This window comes from Cynocephalus volans, chromosome 14, assembly GCF_027409185.1.
Source record: "Cynocephalus volans isolate mCynVol1 chromosome 14, mCynVol1.pri, whole genome shotgun sequence".
In the NCBI taxonomy this organism is placed as follows: domain Eukaryota; kingdom Metazoa; phylum Chordata; class Mammalia; order Dermoptera; family Cynocephalidae; genus Cynocephalus; species Cynocephalus volans.
Genome location: NC_084473.1, coordinates 93680083 through 93701299, shown reverse-complemented (window position 1 = coordinate 93701299; position 21217 = coordinate 93680083). Strand labels below are relative to the sequence as shown.

Sequence of the window (21217 nt, the reverse complement as noted above, 5' to 3'; positions counted from 1 at the left end):
GCTGTGAGCCACTCGATGACTTCTCTGTTACTTAACTGTGTACGTGTTCACCTGAGTGTTATTGCGTCAGTCTCGGCAGCCTACGTACTCAGAACTAGAGTCATGTAATTCACTCCTGTCATCCTGCTGCTGACACGTGGACTTTTGTGTGTTTCAGGACAAGGGCTCAAGCCTGGACCCCCAGCAGCACTTTAACACAGTTGACGTGGGCGCCTCGGGCCTCGACACCAGCCATTCACCATCAGGGTCCTCAAGAAGTTCCCACAAGTCCTCACACACAGCTGTGTCAGAACCCACCTGTGAGTGCAATCCACGCATGGGAGCAGGAGGGGTGACAGAGTCCCACGAAGGGTCCCAGGCCTGAGTTGAATCAGGGCAGTTCGTGCCTGTGCGGCCAGAGTTGTCATGTGGTTTACATCCCTTGTGTCCTTTCCCACTCACTCCCTACCTTCTGGTCACCTCTCCTCCACACTCTGGTGTCTCCCCTGCCGCACCAAGCAAAAACATAGTGCAGGTGATACGCAGATCAGATCACTGGGCTACTTTTAGTACCTTTGGTAAGGTGTCCGATCCGGCAGGTGGTGGGAGTGAAGCTCGGGGATTGTGTGGGGCGTCTTCTACCTGCTCTCACGTTGAGTTTTCATGGCTCAGCTCAACCCCTTCCATTCACGGTGGGCACCCTGTATCAGAGATTCCAACTAAGCCCAGTGTCACCCACACCGGAGTCACTGTTCCCTCTTTTGATAAGAAAGCTGCCAAGTGTCCATGAGTCAGGAAGGTAATTCATTATTTTCTTACAGCCACTCCCAGCAAGAGGATGTCAGAGGCCAGCACCACGGCTTTGCCACGATCGGCCACCCTCCCCCAGGAGTTACCAGTGCCCGGGATCAGCCAGGCAACCACGATGCCAGTATGTGTGTGACCCAAATTTCTCAACTGGGGTACACTATGGTGTGACAGGCTGCAAAGCCACAGGCGACAGACGTGCTGCGTCCTCCCAGAGAGTCAGTTTTACTTAGACATTGGGAGTGTGGGGTGGCAGGTGGGGTGGGACGTTAGGTAGTTAAATTGACAACTAATTTTAAGCATTTTTATAACAAAGTTAACATGGAAATATATCCATAGAATACAAAATCCAAGTAAATTTTAAAGATAAAACTCAACTCTTCACCCCTGGGGTCACACTCTCAGCGCCTCTGGGAGTACAGGATCGGGATCCGCCCATTCTGAAACCCATTTCATGCCAGCGAAGATGTTTGAGAAGCTTGGGTTCAACCAGAATGTGCTTCTGCATGTATCAGGCAGGGCCCTGATGTGTGCCAGACCTCTCCAGGCCTCCGAGAAGGCACATTGACTATGCACAAAGTCATTGACATATGTCAATGCCATACCAATCATGGCAATATCCTGGTCATCTAATGCATGTAACGAACCACAGCTAACTTAGTGGCATAACGCAGCAATCATTTGTCATGTTCACGGAGCCTGGGTCAGGAGTTTGGAAAAGGCACTGTGAAGACAGCTCTTCCCTGCTGCGTGGTGTCAGAGGTCTCATCAGCCTGGGCTAGGGGACCCACAACCCAAATGGTGTCTGCACTTGAATGTTGGGGACCCAGGCTGCGGCCCCTGAGGCTTGGTTCAGCTAAGACCATCCATCGTTCACCTGCACAGGCCTCTGCATGCCTTAGGCTTCTCCCAGCGTGGTGACTGGATTCCAAGAGGAAGCATCTGGAGAGTCTGGCAGAAGCTGTACGGCCTTCTGTGTCCTAACCTTGGAAGTCACATAGAGTCACCCCTGTCATGCCTCTTTGCCAAAGCGGTCATGAGCTCACCCATCGAGAGGGACATAGATCTCCACTCATAGATGGCAGACGTGTCCGGGGTTTTTAGGGGCCACCCCAGATACCTGCCAAGTACCTCACACCTACCCCTCACCAATGCTTTGGAGATGGATGAACATGCCACGTCCCTGCTTGCCATCACCACAAAGGTTATGCACGCCCTGCTTGAAAGCGTGGGTATCACGTTTTACATTCACGTAGAACAAGACCTCTAGCCGCACTGATAAGCGGCGACTGCCATTCTTCCAGACTCTTTCCTGTCCAGGATGACTCGTTCTGCCACTGAGCGTGGCCCGGCGTTTCCCATTTCCTCCCTGCCATGTAGGGAACACAGTCAGGAGAACCCAGACTAACTCGTGGCTCAGCCCTGTGCCTGGGGTTCCTCACGCAAAACAGGGTCTCCTGCTGTCCTTTCTTGCCATTTGGGCTGCCTTTTATAGTTCCTAGGGACAGGGGCAGTTTTGGAGTAACTTCAGAAGCCCTTTTACTTTCCTTTCGAGAACTCTAATAGCCCGTGAAGCTGAACACTCATTTCTTGTTTGTACAGATTGTCCCCCCGCCCCACCCCCGGGCTTCCTGCCCACCCAAGTGGTCAGGGAACAAGGATGTGACTCGGTTCATGTCCCAGGAATCTCTCTAAAGATCTAGGTGGAGGCCGGGGAAGTTTCCCCAGTCCTCACTGCCCGGATGAGTTCATGAGTACAGACGTGCACGGCATGTCTGTCTATCTGCATCAGTGTGGAGCAGCAAGGATAAGGGCATGCGTAAAGCCAGCTCTGTTATTGGGACACCCCCTTAACACTGCTTGATGTCACGACTAAGCATTCATCAGTCTGGGAGAAGAGCAGCCGAGTCCACCGAAGATGCAGGCAAGGAATGGGAGGTGGAGCAGAGCTGTAGGTAGCAGTGGCCTTGCAGAACACACCCTGGTGGGGAGGAATTGTGGACTCCAAGTGCCTCCAGGAACGTGCTCAGGGGCCACCCGCACATGCCTCGTGTCAGCGCTGACTGCATGCCCTGCACGGGAAGCAGCACAGCCATGGAACAGATGCCTATAACTTCTAGAAGTTGACCTTCAGCTATTCACCCCAGTGCAGAAGGGCCTCCTTAAAGCCAGAGAACCCAAGAGACAGCATCCCTGTACCCCTGGAATGGCCCAGAAGCAGAGTTTGTTAACAAAGCCCCTCTCTCTTCCCAGGCTCCTCTGCCCTCCCCGTCGTCCTGTGACCTCGCACAGCAGCTCCTGCCTCAGACCCTTTTGCAGAGCCCACCTGCTCCCATGGCACAGGTGAATCTGGGTCTGGGGAAAGGACAGCACTTCCTCGAGACAGAATGTGCTATGTCCTCTCGGGTGCGGGTGTGGGTGCTGATGCATATCACGCCCCTAGGTGCCAGCCAAGGCCCCAGAGTGGGGGACGTTCCTCCCGATGTGCACATGGGGCGTGTCAAGCTGTGAACTAGGTCTGTGTCCCTGTCCTCTTCTGCCGTCCTTGTCTTCTCCAGATATATTTTCTATGTCTTTTCTGCAGTGTCTTTTCCAGTCCTTTTAACAGTCTTTGCTCATCTCTCCACCACTTTTCCACCTTCCTCTCTTTTTTTACAACTCCAGATTGACCATACTTTAGAAAAGGTCTGAATTAGGCTGAATGTCATAGGCAGACTTTCAAAGGATCTAAAAGCTGTGGGTCCAGTACTAAAAATATCACTTTATTTTTTTTTTTTCTAATTAAAAAAAAAGACTACGGTTTGGTGAGTAATTCCCTCGTTTCAACCACATTCAGCGAGTTACTGTTTGGGTCAGTCAGCAAGCAGGGCATTGGAGATGCAGAGATGATTATAACACTTAGTACTCGGAGGTAAAGGGAGAGACAGGCGTATAAACAGAAGAACCGCCCATGGCAGGGCATGTGTTTTTATAGAGCCAGTAAGAAAAGGTCCTGCCTAGGGAAGTCCAACGTGGCTTCCTGGAGGAGGTGACGCTTGAGTTGGCCCTGAGAGGATGGGTAGGAGGTTGAAGATGGAGAGGTAAGGGGACAGCAGGGAAGAGGGACCCAGGTATTGCTTCAGCAGGGAGTTATGAAAGGTCTGCCATACCTGGGGACTGGCAAGAGGCTGGACGAGACGGGGGCCGTGCTGTCTGGTCACGTAGAGCAGCTGAGCTGATTGGCCCATGCTCTGCTGGGCCAGAGCTCTGACTTCAATTTCCTTACAGGGTATTTAGTTTTGCCCCAGTCCCTGGCCTCAAGCTACCCCTGGTCCCAGGTGGTGGTTCACCAGCATGTGCCACTGGCCACAGTCCTGTCAGAGTGGCCTTCTGTGTCTTGGTGCAAATCCTTCACCACTGATGAAAACTAGTTCCAAACAGACACCCTCTTAGCAGTGGTCTCTGCTGTTTTCCTGGAATGAGAACAGGTGCTAGCACATGCAGCTTGTTGGAGTCGGCCTGAGCAGCAACTGAAAGCTACTCATCCCAAGTCCACTAATTCACACAGTCTGAAGTCATCCTCAATAGGCCAAAAAAAAAAAAAAAATCAGTATTATTTTTTTCTTTTCAAATTTCTAAGGCACATTTGGTATGAAATTAGTAACTTTTCCAATCCAAAGGAACATGAAATGAAAATTCCTTTAACTTCTGGGTCTTGCATAGTAAAGTGTATCTCTGTTTATAATGTAAATAATGTGATTAAAGCCCTTTGGGAATTCTGGTTTTTCATTTATTGAACCTCACTTTACTTAATAGTAACTGCTTTCAGTCTGTTAGATGTGCTATACTTAAAAATAACTCTATTGTTTAAGACCTTCATGCATAACACTGACTTTTCAAATCAGATGGTTCTTCTCATATGTACCCCACGTGAAACAATAAGGTTCCACGATTTTCCCTGGGTCCCCTCACTGATGTTGTCACTATAGCACCCTGTCAGGGAAATGGGTGAAAAATAAAATCCAAAATCTGGGGAGTGGTAACTGGGGTTTTCCAAAAAGCCTCTTTTGTTTCATATGGTGTTTCTAAAGAGTCTCAGAGTTAGAGTAGATCTCTTTATCAAAGAGGACACAACCAAGAAAATAATGAGACTGATGACTGGGTTTCTGGAATGCCCTGAATAAACAGGAATAATACTAGAAGAAACTAACTCTTACTAAGTGCAGTGCTGGCTCCACTGGACACAGCCCCGGGCTCCCCACAACAGTGCAGCCCCCTTCTCGCTCCCACTCAGCAGCCAAGAGCCTCCACTGGAGTTGGGAGGTGTAGCCCTGGGTGTTTCCTGACTTAGTGGAACCCACCATAGAAGCTTTTATGTTTTGTTTTTAAATTAAATACCTGATATAGCTTGTTTGCTTTCTCAGTTGAATTATCTTTCAAAATCCCAGCTCAGTACTTTGATTAGGTACATTCTGATTGAGATTTTTGTGAGGCAGTCTGGTATAGTGCGGGTACATTTTAACTCCTCTGTAGACACAGAACCTTCTATTCCATGAATTCCGGTTTCAAAGCCGCTGCGATTGAGGTGGGACTGGGGGGTGCAATCGGCCTCACCCAGCTCCTGAGACTCAGGATTCCCATTTCAGCTCTACCACTGTCTAGCTAAGTGATCTCTCTGTGGGACAGGGATTTATTGGGAAGAATTAAGGTGTCTGGGCTCTGCCTGCCTGGGGCAATGACTGGTATCCACGGGGCCCCACAAATGGCAGCCCTTGCCTTTATGATTCTTACTGGTCTTGTTATTATTCTTTTGCTGTTCCAGAAACTGTGGTCAGTACTTCCCTCTGGTATGTTCTATCTGAGTTCTCAACTCTTCCAGTCTTTTTGCTTTTCCATGTATGGGAAGTCAAGGGCAGAAGAAAAGAGAGAGGCTCTAGAGGCATTTGCAAAAGACAGTGGGCAGGAAGCACACTGGGGAGATTGTCAGGCTAGAGATTGAGAGAATGGAGTCATGTACAAAAGAAAAAGCAGCAAAAGCCAAGTCCAGCAAACACATATGCCTCAAAAAATGGGGGTCATAGGGAGCCCCCAAGAGCCTGGAGCATGGCTGTAAGCCCAGGGGTGCAGCCTCTCCTGCCATCTTGTGAGCCCCCACTTTCCACGTTTCCTGCAAGGAGAGCCCCCTGACTCAAGGTGATGGGGTGGAGATCATCTGCAAGACTTCCTGAAAGCCACCTTCTGCCCCAAGAAGCAATTAAGGAGTCCCAAGAAAGGGGACACTCATCACGGTGTGCAAAGGCACCTGCGTTGTATACAAGGCCCCTCTGCAGGTGTTACCCAAGGGGTAAATGTTTGCTGATTGTTTTGCTCTTCTCCATAGTCCTTTTTTGCACAGATTTCCAAGATGTACACAGCAGCAAGTGAGCCTGGGGGAAGGCGGGGAGGGTGATCAGGCCTCAACAGCCCCCAGGCAGGGTTGGAGGGCACCAGGATCAGATTTAAGATAATGATAGGACCCAGAAGTACTTGTGAAACTGTCACATGCAAACTGCCATGCCCTCAAAGAGAAAAAAGGACTCTCTGGTGCCCCACTTTTGATGTTCATCTCCAAAACCATTTGTCCATCTGACCAAATTTGGAATGTCAGCTTGCAGGCATTGCTTACCAAAACATGTCCCCATTCTGCGGCCCTCCCAACTGCAATGCAGTAAATCAGACCTCCAGATTCAGACAGGCTTGCTGCCATAACCAGCCTGAGAGAGGCTGGCATGGGACCCCCGGGATACCTAGCACCTTGCAGGGGACGCCTTAGGGACACTGGGAAGGATGGCCAAGGGATGGGAAAGGGGCTGATTAAAACAGTGGCAAGATCTGTCTGCAAGGCTGAAATAACTTTTTCCTCTGGTTATGTTTTTTGACCCCACCTTGAAGTTTTCAGCACAGTTCAGCATGTTCCAGACCATCAAAGACCAGCTGGAGCAGCGGACGCGGATCCTGCAGGCCAACATCCGGTGGCAGCAGGAAGAGCTCCACAAGATCCAGGAGCAGCTCTGCCTGGTTCAGGACTCCAATGTCCAGGTGACGCCCTTCCCAGGCTGGCCTCTGTCCTCCCCACTGCTCTGGCCTGGATCCTTAGCCACCATCTCAGGGAGGTGGGACTCCCTCCAAAGCCCCATATGCTTATGAAGCACAGGGAAACCTCCACCGACAGAGCGCAAGGAGCGAACCCACCTCCTCATCCCCACCTCCAAGCCAAACAGGACATTCCCGTGTTGTCCTATTCCGTTGCTCCTCACCCTGGTGGGCACATGCTGTCTGCTGCCACACCTGCATTTTCATTCCTGCATTTGGCATTTGGTCGCACTGCAGAGACACCCGCCTTGGTCTTGGGTGCTGCTGGCACCTGTAGAACTTGGCTTTCCCAGCACCCAGCCCAGGCTGCAGCAGAGGGAGGTGGGAGCAGCTCTGCTGTCTGTCTCTCCGCAGTGCATGAGAAGGGGAAGGATGGGAAGGATGGTATCTGTGCTGCAGCCTGAGCAGCACAGCCATGGGAGCTTAGGGCTGGCACCTCCATGCCACTGCACTGGTAGCCAGCCAGTGGGGACTCTCATGCCCTGACCACAGCAGCCACTCTCACTGTGACCCCCACATGTGGCTTCTTGGAATATTTTTGAGGGTTTGTTTGGTTTTTTTTTTGGAAAAAACACTATATGTAACACATTATCTTTCAAGGATAAATGATTTTAACCAAGTTGTACTTATATCAGTCCAAGAATGTTTGTCTTCACAAGTGCATTATACCCAGCCTTTCATTGCAAATGCAATTCTAGCTAGCCCTGGAGTCTGCCCTGGGAGCACTAAGCATTTGCAGCCCCCTTAGTAGAGACAGGGGGAGCAAAAGAGACACCTCAGGAAACTGGCCCGAGCATTTTCCCTGCCACTGCCCCACCCCCACTGTCCACGCAGTCCCTTCCCTGGCCACACAGCTCCTGAAGCACAGTCTCACCTACAACAGGCAGGCTCTGTTGGGGTGCAGTGACATGAGCCAGTGTACACTGAGATTGGTGCCGGATGGTGGTGTTTTGTTGGGCAGTGGGAGGTGTCTGGACCTGGCCATTCTGCCTCCCTGGGTCCCAGCAGCTCTGCCCAGCCCCTCAGGGGTGCTCCTTGTGGGCTTTCCAGATGCTTACGGCCTCTCCCCTCCATGCAGTGTGCAGGCTTCATTCGAGCAGCCTAGGCCAGCACCCCACTGCTCTCCCCCGCTCCTCAGTGACACCCCTATCCTAGGAGGGAGCAGACTGCAGCGTTGACGTGAAAAGAAACGGAGCCCTCAGAGTGTCAAGTAGGAGGCCACCCTCACTTATTCTTTCCCAACCATAATGTTTTGCTCACTGATCCGGGGCCTGATTTTTGAGCCCAGAACTTGCCTGACTCCAATTACTTTAGTGGAATTTTTATACTAACAGGAAGGGGGAAATTGAGCCAGAAAGTGCTGTAAGCGAGGTAGCATATGAACACCCTCCTCAGTGCCTGGACTTCCCCATTTCCTGCCTTTTCAGTAAGAAAGCTGAATTTTAACATAACGGGTGACAAGGTTATTGCTTTCACTCCCCGTTACAAAGAATTATCAATTTTCCTCCCCACGACCGGTGCCTTTTGTTAACCTCCGAATGACATGTGCCACAGAGCACTTGAGTCCTGCAGGGGGTGGTGTGGCACTCAAGCCCTCCAGCGTGTTCGTTCCCTGTGTTCATTCCTGTAACCTTATCTTTGCAGTGGAATTTTCCAAAGAACATAAAAATCCAGAGTCTAGCCAGGGAACCTTTCCTTAAGCCTTTTTTGTTTTTTGCAAGACAAAGAAATACATTCTGAAATGCTTAACCAAAATGTGATATTTGTTTAAGAAGAAAAAACCTGTTTGACCCACGTGTGAAGAATAAGCGAGTAAAACTTACTCCAGCCCCACCCCCACCCCCCAAAGTGGGGGGAAGAGATAGAATAAGAGTGGCAAAGTGCTGAGAATTGTTAAAGCCTAATGATGAAACGCGGGGTTCCATTATGCTTTTTCTCTATTTCACGTACTTCTGAAATGTCCTATAATGACAGGCGCTTGTAAAATCAAGCAGATAAGAAGAATGAAAAATCACATGTGAGTGTAGGATTACTTTCCTCTTAAAAATTAGAAATTTTTTCTTCCTCTAATAACTTTTCCTACTTGAATTGGGGAACTATTTTTTTTGCATGTTTTTTATAAAATTGACTCCAGAGCCCTTTCAAGAAGTCATCTCCCTAAGCCATAAAATTCTACTTTATTGCTGATAAAACGAGGCACGGATGTGCACAGCAGCAAACCAGGAGTCCCCACCCATGGGCATTTGTCCCACTTCAGTGGATTTTCCCTACTTTGTTTACTTCATTGGTTTGGGACTTTCGGTGAGGCTCTGTGTACTTGTGATGCTTGCTAAGTATGATTTTTTTTTTTTTTAAAGGTTGTGTTATGAGGCAGAGGTCCTCTAGGCTGTTGGTGTTTACACCTAGATGGGGTCATGAAGGCACTACATGGGCGAGAGCTGTTCTGCTGAAAGGCCTGTCACCCCTCCAGTCACTGGAAGGCTGCCTCTTGCTCTCTTTTTGAGACCATGTGTGCCCTCTGCTGGCTACTCAAAGGAATGCCTACAAGGATACCTGTGGCAATGTCAAATCCATGTTTCTTGATTCTTTCATCCCTCCCTCCCTCCATCCATCCATCCACCCACCCATCCTTCCATCCATCCACCCATTCATCCATCCATCCATGCTTCCACCCACCCATCCTTTCATCCATGCTTCATCCACCCATCCTTCCTTCCATCCATGCATCCACCCACCCATCCTTCTGTCCACCCATCCTTCCATCCATCTATGCATCCACCCACCCACCCTTCCATCCTTCCATCCTTCCATCTATCCTTCTATCCATCCATACATCCATGCATCCATCTACTAAAAAGAGCAATGCTTTCCCTTATTTTTAATTTATGTTCAGTTAGTTTATAAATTTAACAAATTGTGAACAATCAACATTATCTACCAAAGCCATTAACTTACAAATTTAATATATCTGAAACTTTCAAATATTGCACATATCTAACAGGGAAGACTTATAAACCTAAGAAGTAAGACTGTTTTAAATCAAATACACCAACTTATGTGAAGTAAATCAGGATTCTTATAAACACTTAAGCACTCTTTACAAACTTCATCAAATGGTCTTAAACCTTTCAAATTAAAACCACCAGACTAATATATCACAGCCTCTTAAATGTCTGAGCCATCTTAGATCCCAAAACACATAGAGATTGTCGTGGTGGTTGTAAAACATAAACATAACTCTAAAGCACATGGACTTAATGTTATGGCATCATCTCTCTGCTTATTGCCTGCCTGGGAATGAAGCGTCCCTACTTAATGGAACAGATTTGCCATCTCAGCTGAGAGTACTGGGTTGCAGATTCCCAACAGCAGTGTGGGTTCACACCCTGGTCACTGGTCAGAGATTCAAGGCCAGGCACTGCCAGGGTGATGTGGCCCACACCGCAGGTTAGCCAACCCTCTGACACCATTACAGCACATTCGTCCCATTCACAGGATTTTTTTCCCTTCTAATAAGAAACTGACAAACCAACCTAGACTTTAAACAAGTACATCAAATTATTTATAGAACATCTGGGTCCATGCTGCTTGGACACTGTTAGACCTCATTCCCTAGTCAAACCTTCATGAAAGCAGGGACAACTGTGTCCAGTGCCTTGTGCTGTGCTTGGGGCATCACAGGCACTCGGGGTCTACCAGCTGAGGAGGTAAACTATTTCCAGGCAGGTGGGAGAGGGCAATAAAGCTGGCCTCTTACTGTGGACAAGGAGTACAAAGAAGGAGCACACCTGCGAGGGCACACGTGAGCCCAGCCTTACATGCACTTCTGTTCTCCTCCCAGATGTTTCTGCAGCAGCCAGCTGTATCCCTGAGCTTCAGCAGCACCCAGCGGCCCGAGGCACCGGAGCAGCTACAGCAAAGGTCAGCCACGACATCCCAGCCCCAGCTTGTGGCGAGCCCTCAACTTCCAGGGCAGGTCACAAACCAGCACCTGCTCAGAGAATCAAGCGTGATATCAACCCAGGTAAGCATGCCCCTCTCCACACTTCTCCATCCCTGCCACCAGAGCAGACACTCCTGCAGTCCAGGACGTACCTGATCCCCACAGCCTATGTGAACTGGGAACCTACTCACTGTTCCTCTGGAGGTAGATTATGGTGGAGAGCCTTATTTTTTTCTTTTCCTTTTTTAAAGTCACTTTGAAACCCCAAGTTGCATTAGCTTCCTTCTATGTTGTATTAATGTCCACTTCCAACCCTTGCTCTTGCCTTTAAAGATACCATGCAGCTGGAATGTTCAGCTTTGATGCTGAGTTAGGGTAGGAGGTAGATGAGGATATCCCAGACACTCACACTGGCAGCCATATGTCCCTACACGTCTGTCCTCAGTCCCCACCATCTATTCCTGTTTTTAGCCATTATCCATGTGCACAGCCAGTCTGTTCATTGACGCTTCCCTAGGACCACCATGCTCCTCCAGGTCCCTCGGACTCCCTGCCAAACCCTCCCCTTACAGCCATTTCCACTGACTACAAGCCAGTGACCAGATACCTCACCATCCAGGAGGGTCACCAATGGATAAACGGCACCTGAATTGAATGGAATCAAGAGTCCCAAGCCCCTGCTTCTGGAAGGTCACAGATTGGAAGGCAGACTTTCCCCAAGCCTCTCACATTCACACACTTTTGTGGCTTCAGTAAATGTTCGCTGAGCCCCTGTTATTCACTGAGCCACAGGGAAGCAAAGAACAAGAATTGTCCTTGACCTTGAGCTTCTGGTCTAGTGGGAACCTGGGAACTGAAACAGAGAATGTACAGCACGATGTGGTTAAGAACATGGATAGGAGAGTTTAGTCCATCTTTATCCAAATGTAAGGTTTTGATTGAAAATACAGCCTTTTGATTCAAAAGGTGATCAGAAAGATGAATGGGTAGGAATAGCCAAGAAAATTCTGGAAAAGAAAACCTGAGGAAGGATTTACGCTATCTGATACTGAAAGGTTTTCTAACAGCTCTAAGAATGAAAGGACTGTGGTGCCACCGCATGAAGGGACAGCGAAACAGAGCAGAAACCCAAGAAATCCAAGCCCCGCCCTCATCCATTGATTATTTCACTCAACAAATATTTATTGGGTATTCACTGCATGCCAGGCACAAAATTCTAAGCACTGAGGGAGGCAGTGAACAAAAGAGGAAAGAGAAAAATGAATCTCCGATCCAAGTGGGGCAAGGGAAACAAACAGGTGAAAACTACAGCAGGTGACTGGCAGCGCAGGGCCACCAGCGAGGGTGGGAAAGGGCTGGAGTTTTAAATGGGTGGCCAGGAAAGACCTCCCTGAGAAGACAGTATTTGAGTAAAGACCTGAGGGGGTGAGAAAATGAACCCTGTTGATGTCGGGGAAGCGCATGGGCACACAGAGGATCTGCAAGTGCCAAGGTCCTGGGGTAGGGGCCAGCCAGTGAGCTGGAGCAGCAGCAGGGAGGTGCATGTGTGTTGCTTGCCTGCTGAGAGGCTGGCACTGTCCTGGGCCCGTGGGATACAACTATGATCCAATGGGGAAGACAGTCACAAGATCAAAACACTTCAGTACACAGTTGGTGGGTCCCATATTAGAGGAAAGGCCAGGTGGGTAGAAGAAGGAGGCTCTGGGGAGGTTTCCTGGAGAGAGGACACCTGAGTCGAGTCTAAGTTTCACTTTTCTTGTCAAAATGATGCTCCAGGGTCCGAAGCCGATGAGAAGCTCGCAGCTGCTGCAGGGGAGCGGCCGCTCAGTGAGCAGCTTGACGTCCCAGTTCAGCAGTGCCACGGCCGTGCTTCCGCCAGGTCTGACCCTGCCCACACCTGCTCCCGCCTCCCAGGATGCCAGCCAGTGCCAGCCCAGCCCGGACTTCAGCCATGATCGGCAGCTCCGGTACGGAGACTGTCCCTGCGCAAAGGATAGCCGAGGGGCAGTTTTACACCTGTGGCTTTGGCTCTCCTTTCTGCTGTAGATGAAGGTGGGGTTCAGACAGGCTCTAAAGCATCTGCAGTGGATCTCAGCTAAGGGTGCAGCAGGAAAGGGCTTGGGGTCCTGACAGCCAGGGGTGCATTCATTGTCCTCTGAGAATGGAGTGGGGGAAGTGGGTAGTAGAGTCAGCTAAAAAGGGCCAGGCTGGGTATGTGCTGCCACCACAGCGGGTCTACAGTTTGGGGGCTGATCAGAATTCCCCGATCTCTCCTCCTCTGCTCCAAGGTTACTGCTGAGTCAGCCCATCCAGCCCATGATGCCGGGGTCCTGTGACGGGAGGCAGCCCTCAGAGGTCGGCAGGACTGGACGGCCGGTCAAGTATGTGGCCCTGGGGAGAAGAAGGGGGCAGAGCGCTGCGCTGAAGGCCCCAGGCCAGCCGGTCTCATCCTCTGGGCCGGCAGCGCCCACTGAGAGTCTTGCACTCCAGGCAGGCTCAAGGTGTGCCCACAGCCTTCAAGGGGCTCTCCTCTTAGCTTTTCTTCCACCGGCTCCCATTTAAGCAGATGAAACTTTGTGCCAGCACTCCATGCTTAGAGCAGGACCCAGATGAAACAATTATATCCCCCCCCCCACCGCCCTACCGTTTGCTGTCATCTTCAGACTTCTTTACATGCCTTAAAAGCCTCCACCCTTGGTGACATACTGGTAAATGTAGCCTTATGCACTTCCAGGGGCCCCCCTGGCTCCCGCTGCCCATTCCACGCACCCTTGAACTGCCTGCTCCGTGTTCCAGGCACTGTGCCCCAGGCCTAAGACCCTGTGACCATGGGCCCTTCCCCCCAGACACAGCCCCCTCTCTGCTTGTACCCCCAGGCCCAGAAGCAGCTTTGCTCAGCTTCTTATTGCTAGAGACAAAAGTTACTGGAGGCATAAGGGTGAGTCATTTAAGAGCCGTAGGAAAATAGCATCCAGCCCTTTGAGATGAGGCAGAAGTAGAACTCTCTCGCACAAATGTCTTCTTTGGATAAACACTAGCTCAATTTGTGTCTGAAGCTCACCAGGACAGTGCTGGCTAATTAGGCCTGGTGTGCCCTCACGTACAGGCCTCGCAGGCATCCCCCTGGGGACACCCCCCTGGAAGTCCTCCCTCCTGTGTCCTCCTGCAGCCACTACTGGTAGTGACTAAAGATGGTAACTGAGCATTTCTGAGGATCAGGGGCCTGTATGTACGTTATTTCATTTTATCCTGATGAAAACTCTGTGATATATAGGGATGCTCCCTTTTTTTTTAATCAGTGAAGAGACTGAGCATTAAAAGGTTACATTCTCAAAGACCCACAAACTGTACGTGCTGGAGCTGGAGTTGTCTGACTCTAGAACACAGGTCCCCTTTGCCTTCCTGAATCTTCGGAGACCACCTTGTTGGCTCTGTCCAGGGTCTCCCCACAGCCTCTGGACAGCCCCTGAGACTTCCCGGCACTCTCTTTGGTCACAGGAGGGTGAGGGGGGGGACACATGTTGCAGGAAATCATCTTTAAAGTTCTCTGTTCATGCACTTAGTTGGGGGTGAGGGGTTGGGTTTTGGTTTAGATTTTGCCTGTTCTTCCTAATGATCAAAATAAGTGGAAACAAAAGTTCTCATTATATAACTTTTTAGAGATGCTTAAAATGCAGTGAACTAGGCAAGAATGGAAATTCTTTCCTCTGAGAAATCTGATTGCCATTTTCAGTCAAACCAATGATTTATACCCTCCCCATCTCCCCTCCTGTCTTTTCCAGATGTACCCTAAAAGCTCCGTCCCCCAGGGTGTGTCAGGATCCTTCCTCCCACACACACACAGACCTCTTCGGGGGAGGTTTGGAATCCCCAATGCCAACTGCAGATGACCCCACGCAGGGAAATAACACCTCTAGAAAAATAATGCGATGTGGACTTCTCTAAATGTCCATTGCTAATCAGTAATCTTCCAGACCTTTCCTAAATGGCCTTTTTCCACTCCTTGTTAGTGGACCATTATCATCAACGCCTCTTTCTTTTAAAAAAAATAAAAATTTCTTTGTCGTAAAATATACATAATACTTACCATTTAATCATTTGTGAGTGTACAGGTCAGTGGCGTTAAGCACATTGGCACTGTTGTGAAACATCAGCACCATCCGTCACCAGAACTTCTCCATCTTCCCAAACTGAAATTCTGTACCCGTTGAACAATAACACCCCAACCCGCCTTCCCCCAACTCCCAGCAACCACCATTCTACTTTCTGTCCCTAGGGATTTGACAACTCTAGGTCCCTCATATGAGAGAAATCATACAATATTTTATCCTTTTGTGACTGGCTCATTTCACTTTCAAGGTTCATTCATGCTGTAGCATGTGTCAAAACTCCCTTCCTTTTTAAGGCTGAATAATAGTCCATTGTATAGACAGACCACATTTTTTTAATCCATTCATCTTTCAATGAACATTCTGGTTGTTTCCACCCTTTGGCTATTGTGAATAATGCTTCCATGGGATGTACAAATATCTGTTCCAGTCTCTGCTTTCACTTCTTTGGGGTATACACCAGAAGGAGAGTTGCTGGACCATATGGTAATTTGTGTTTGATTTTGAGGGTCTACCTTGCTGCTTTCCACACTGGCTGCAATGTTTTACACTCCCATCCTCTCCAACACTTGTTATTTCCTCTGTGTGTGTGTGTGTGTGTGTGTGTGTGTGTGTGTGTGTGTGTGTGTGTGTGTGTGTGTGTGTGTGTGTGTGTGTGTGTGTGTGTGTGTGTGTGTGTGTTTGCTTATGATAACCATAGTTATGGGTTTGCTTTGCTTTTCCCTAATGACCAGTGATGCTGAGCTTATTGGCCATTTGTGTATCTTCTTTGGAGAAATGTCTGTTCAAGCCCTCCGTCCGCTTTTTGGCCAGGTTACTTGGTTTTGTTTTGTTGTGGAGTTGTAGGAATTCTTCCTGCTTTCTGGATGTCAGTCCCCCAACAGATACATGATTTGCAAACATTCTCTCCCATTCTGCGGGTTGTCTTTCCCCTCTGTTGACAGTGTCCTTTGATGCACAGAGGTTTTTGATGAAGTCTAACTCATCTGTATTTTCTCTTGTTGCCCATGCTTTTAGTGTTACATCAATACCTCTTTCTTAAATGATCTGTTTTCTCCCTCCCACATGAAATCAAACAGGTATGCACAGAGCCAGGTGGTGTTTCAAAATCCAGATGTGTACCCCTCCAGCAGCAGCGCCTCGACCCCCGTCCTGCTGATGGGCCAGGCAGTGCTCCACCCCAGCTTCCCTGCCTCCCACCCATCGCCCCTGCAGCCCACCCAGGCCCCGCAGCAGCCGCCACAGCGCTACCTGCAGGTGGGCACCAGGGCCCAGTGGGTCTGGGGAGATGGGGCCAAGCTCCACGCCCCAAGTCTGAAAGGCCTTTTCCTGCCTTGCCTTCAAGGTTATTCTGTCCCCGGTACAGAAGTAAGCCCCAGAGAGATTTGTATGTGATTGTTTTTAATGTTTAAGGTTCTTAAAGTCTATATATATGTAGTAAGAGAAATTAAGAATCATCTATTTTGCCTCATATGGTTATGAACTAAAAAGGTTCGTTTTTTAAAAAGAATTCTTGTCAAGATTTTGCACCTTGATATGTCCATATTTTTTAGAGTGAGAGTCAGACTGTGTTTGTTGGACTTTTTAGTGTGTTTATAGATAAATTCTTACACAGATATAAAATTAAATCACACTTAGTTAACAATCTATCAAACTGCCTTAATAAATACAATAATGTGTGAAAGTGGGGCTTGCCAGGAACTTTTGCAGCACATTTACATGTGGTCACCACTTAGAAGGCAAAACTTACTTGAGGCAAGTGCCAGATACACTGGAAGGAGAATGGGCGGGAGCCCCGTGTCTGCTGAGGCCCTCCAGGGCTCCAGCAACCCTCCCCCATATGCCCGGGGCGTCCCTCCTAGCCCCGGCCCAGGTCTGTCCTCTGGGGCTTCCTGCAGCCTTCAGCCCCATCTTCACAGCCACAGGACAGTACATGGTGGCTGAGACCTCTTGAGGACTGTGGGGTAGACATGCAGAGAGTCGTCCTTGAAGGTCTGGACTGTAATTTAATTCCAGAGCTGCTAAACTACCTGTGGTATGATTTTCAAGTCTCCTCTACCGCACACACAGTGGGAGTCCACTCAGACTTTGGCTCGGCAGATCCCGTCAGTTCTCAGGACACAGAGGTGATTTTGGATGGGAAACGATGCTGCGAGAAGGCAGAGATGGTGTCGGGGTGAGAGGCCTCCCATGTGTTTTGTCAGCAGTAGCAATAATCACGTGTGCAGGACCTGTTGTTGAAGGATTCAGGCTAAGGTACAGAGAGCTCTTTGTCTGCTGGCTGGCCTGAGGGCCCTCAGAGTGCTGGGGGGAGAGGGATTAGCCCAGGGTGAGCTCAGCACAGAGTGGAGCACTGTGGCCGGGAAGCCCTTGTGGAGGAAGAGACTGGAGGAGGAGGAAGAGGGTTTGGGAGGCACCTGCTGTGGAGGCTGACGATCAGGAAATGCCTGACTTGTGGATGAAGGAGTGAAAGAAGATAAAAGGACAGTCTCCCAGCAGGACAGCCCAAGCCAACATGCAGGGACACGTATACCAGGGCAGCCTCGCAGGCAGGGGTACTGGCTACTTGCAGGGGGAGATTTCACAGAAGGGAGAAGTGGGAGATGAGATTGAAGCTTCCAAAGTCAGGCTTTGGCCAGTTGAAGGTTCTGAACTTCAAATCGGGATGTTTCCTAGGAGGAGCTGGCAAATGGCAGTATTTGCAAGTAGCCATGGGAGCAGAGACCAGCACGCAGACTGGATGTGTGTTTGGATTTTGCCTTGTCGATTATCCACCTGAGGCTTTGGGTTCCATAATCCAAAAACATACAAACTATGTGTAGATTATATGCATGTCTTTAAGAAACCATTCCCTGCAGCTTCAGCCCCTGGCCCCAGGAGGATGGGCGGGAGCCCCATGTCTGCTGAGGCCCTCCAGGGCTCCAGCCACCCTCCCCCATATGCCCAAGGCATCCCTCCTAGCCCCAGCCCAGCTCTGTCCCATTGGGCCAGAAGGAATCCCCCACCCACCCCGTGTTGGCAGAGAGCTTGGCTTCAGAATTCATGCCCACCAGGTTCCTTCCTTCTCCATCCACAGCCCCAACATGCTGCAGAGCCACCTCTCCACAGATGACCCCCCGACCATCCTCTTATGGGTCCTATAGTCTGACAGCATCTGCAGCACCATCCCGCACCCCCTCTTCGGCCCTGATGAATCACAGAGCCACCTCTGGAGCCCTTTTTCTTTTCTTTCCAGGTGCAGGTGCCAACCTCTTTGCACAGCGAGCAGCAGGATGCACTACTTCTCTCCACCTATTCACAACCGCCAGGGACCCTAAGTTATCCCCCGCTGTCCGCAGTGCAGCCCCAGCCCCCACGGCCACCCCGAAGGGTCAGCAGTCTGTCTGAGTCATCAGGCCTCCAGCAGCCGCCCCGGTAGTGCCCTGGCACAGAAGATGGGACACAATCAGCTTTAACCATTGGACGAGGGTGGGTGGCCACAGGAGATGGGGGGAGGAGTTTGAGCAAAAGCCTTGGCTTTGTGCACACTGCATACATTTCAGAACACATGGATGGTAACCATCTCCAGAGTGCAGGGGCTGGCACAGAGAGAAATGATCAGGAATACTGGCTGGCTTTCCCTTGCCTCTGAGGTTCTCGGGCACACTCTACAGCCATACTGCACAGGAACCGAGTGTCCCGTGTAGGTGTCCTTACTCAGTTTACCTGTGGAGATGGTGCATCTTGCTGCATCCCCTGAGACTGCACTGGTTACTCTAGCTGACCATGGCCTGTCCACATGCTCTAGCTGGCCTTCACTCTCTTGATCGTCTTTCCTTTGCTTTCCAGAAGGACTGGGTCAGAGATCTGTTGGAGAGAGAGAATAAAGAGATTATTTTTCATTATTTTTAAATGGTTGTTTTTGTTTTAATTTGCACAGCTGCACAGAGGAAATAACTTAGGCACTTTCTGTTCTTAAAAAATAATAAGGTCTCATGACTTGGTTTGCAGACCACACTAACAAAAACAGCCCACCAATCAGATAGCGAGGCTGGTGGTTATTAACCAAGCTGCAAGTCCGCACCCTCTGGCCTAAACCTTAGTGGAATGAGGCTCTTCACCCCATGCTGTGCTGGTGGTGATTTTTTTCCCCCCTAAATATAACACTGGACTATTTCCTGTTTACTTTGTTGATTGCAACTACAGAGGTGGACTTAAAGCAAAGCACAATCATGTGGCTGATATTCCAGAATTCCATTGAGAACTCTAAGACTATGAGGGGAAAGGTTTCACAGCCAGGCAGGCCTGGGGGGCTCCAGTCCCCAAGGAAATACCCCCACGTGCTGGCCCTTTGAGTGAGAATGCTGCATCTTTCTACATATCTTTCATGATAATACTGAGGATTGGATTTTCCTTTTCAAAATGCACTTTGCTTTTTTTGTATGTTTTGTTATGTTGAAATGTTTCTAAAGAAAAGATTTTATGTAATTATCAGACAAAGTGTAGTGAATTGTACAGCCGTTGTAATAATGACCTATTTCTATATAAAATAAAATTGTATGGATTATGTGTAAATTATTTTGTATCTGAGACACCAGTTCCTTTCCCAAATATAAAAGTATAAAAGTTTTCTTGTGTTTTTCTGTGAGTGGACATTTTGTAATAAATTAACAAATTTGTACAAGTCCCTCTGTCCCTTCTTATACATCCATGCATACATCTTTTTAGCAGTAACATATTTTTCTTTAGCTTTTTATTGAAATATAATTGATTGTACATATCTGTGGGGTACTCTGTTGAAGTAAACATACTTTTTAATCTTGAGATGTTTCAAGGATAACACCAAGTTCAAGTGTTTGGATCCCCTTACTGGACAACTGCCAAAATAATAAGAATAAGAATAAGAATAAGTTATTTTTCATTGAGGTCTAGGATTCAGATCCCTTTACTGGCCAGCTGCCTAAAAAAAAAAAAAAATGTTTCAAGAATAATCGGGACAATCAGAAATATGGAAAAGGTGGAAGCAAGCAGTAAATGTCAGGTATTGGTGATAAAATTTTGATCTGTAACATGTCCATCGGCCCATCAGTTTCCTGAGCTTTAAAGTTTGTGGCAGAAACACAATGGTTTACCGTAGAAATGACAGGAAAGTAAACAAACAAACAAAAAAAACAACAAAGTTCCTGGAAACATCTCAGCCTTATAGACTTAGGTGACCATAGGCAATCCATGGAGATGACCAAGACATTCTCCACCAAAGCATTCACTCATAGCCCATAATGAAACTCACTGGGGCTGGAATTCCATGGGCTCTCACTGTCAGCACTTAGATCCACTGATGTGTGTCTGTGAGGTGCATGCACACACGTGCTATAGCAGCAAGCTCTAGCAGGGTCTGCCCACTACAGACCTCCTCTTCCTCCTGTGAGGCTTCAACGCCCTGACGTGAGGGCGCCTGGTGTCCCGTGGTTCAGAACCAGAGATGACAATGCCTTTCCAAAAGCATCACTCAAGAGTGCCACGTTCCTCTCCTTGCCCCATTGCTACAGCTTTGTGCCTCTAAAATGGGGATAGCTCTTCTCAATTTTTATGTCTAGGATCAGTTTGGGGTGGCATAAGAAGGTGTTATATAAATGCATCCAAAAGGAGTTTTATTTCTCACGCAACTACTCTTTCATGAAAAAAAAAAGTCGAAATATTTTGCACCCACTAGGAACATTTACTCCTTAAAAGAACCAAAAATGAACCCGCTTTTTAAAATAAAATCTCTGTGAAACTGGATTAACTATTTTTTAATTTAATGTTTTGTAAATCCAGAGGTTTATAGGTCTGATTTTTCTGTAAGATTTTGTATTTTAATTGTATATGTATTCTAATTGACTTTCAAAATACTTCTAAGTAGAACAAGATTTTTAATGGACACAGCATATTTATTGTCCTAGGATTTTCTAGCTGAAAGCCATTAAAAGAGTAGGCCATGCTACTAATTTATATAGCTTTGCTTAAGTCTTACACATGCTCAGAATTTGGGTAAATTTAGAAAACTCATAGCATAATATTTATGTAAGCCCACATACATCATGGGGAGCTATAGTGCTATGGTTAATGTCGGAATCCTGCTGATGTCGCCAATTGTAAAGCTACACGACTATGCCAGTTGTTGGGCTCTTTTTACCTGCTGGTAATCCCACTGACCAGGCCAATTGTTGAGCTAGGGCTGGGTCTGGAGCCCACAGACCCCGCAAGCCCATTCACAGACTGAGTCACAAACCCTTCACACGCCAGGCTG

The 21217-nt window shown here is 48.6% G+C and overlaps 1 protein-coding gene across 3 annotated transcripts in view; it reads left to right on the top strand.

Annotated features, from left to right (window-relative positions):
* The window catches only part of NPAS2 (neuronal PAS domain protein 2), a 162818-nt gene extending 143326 nt beyond the window's left edge, over positions 1 to 19492 (top strand). For 2 of the 3 annotated variants that reach the window (XM_063078202.1, XM_063078204.1), the window contains 9 exons: positions 158 to 299; positions 801 to 910; positions 3040 to 3129; positions 6697 to 6843; positions 10739 to 10921; positions 12617 to 12807; positions 13129 to 13221; positions 16029 to 16206; positions 18185 to 19492. In XM_063078202.1, the coding sequence (XP_062934272.1) occupies positions 158 to 299; positions 801 to 910; positions 3040 to 3129; positions 6697 to 6843; positions 10739 to 10921; positions 12617 to 12807; positions 13129 to 13221; positions 16029 to 16206; positions 18185 to 18367 (1317 nt within the window). In that variant the 3' untranslated portion in view covers positions 18368 to 19492. The remainder of the gene's footprint in view (positions 1 to 157; positions 300 to 800; positions 911 to 3039; positions 3130 to 6696; positions 6844 to 10738; positions 10922 to 12616; positions 12808 to 13128; positions 13222 to 16028; positions 16207 to 18184) is intronic. The other variant, XM_063078203.1, reaches the window with a different exon arrangement.
* Positions 19493 to 21217: the final 1725 nt, after the last annotated feature.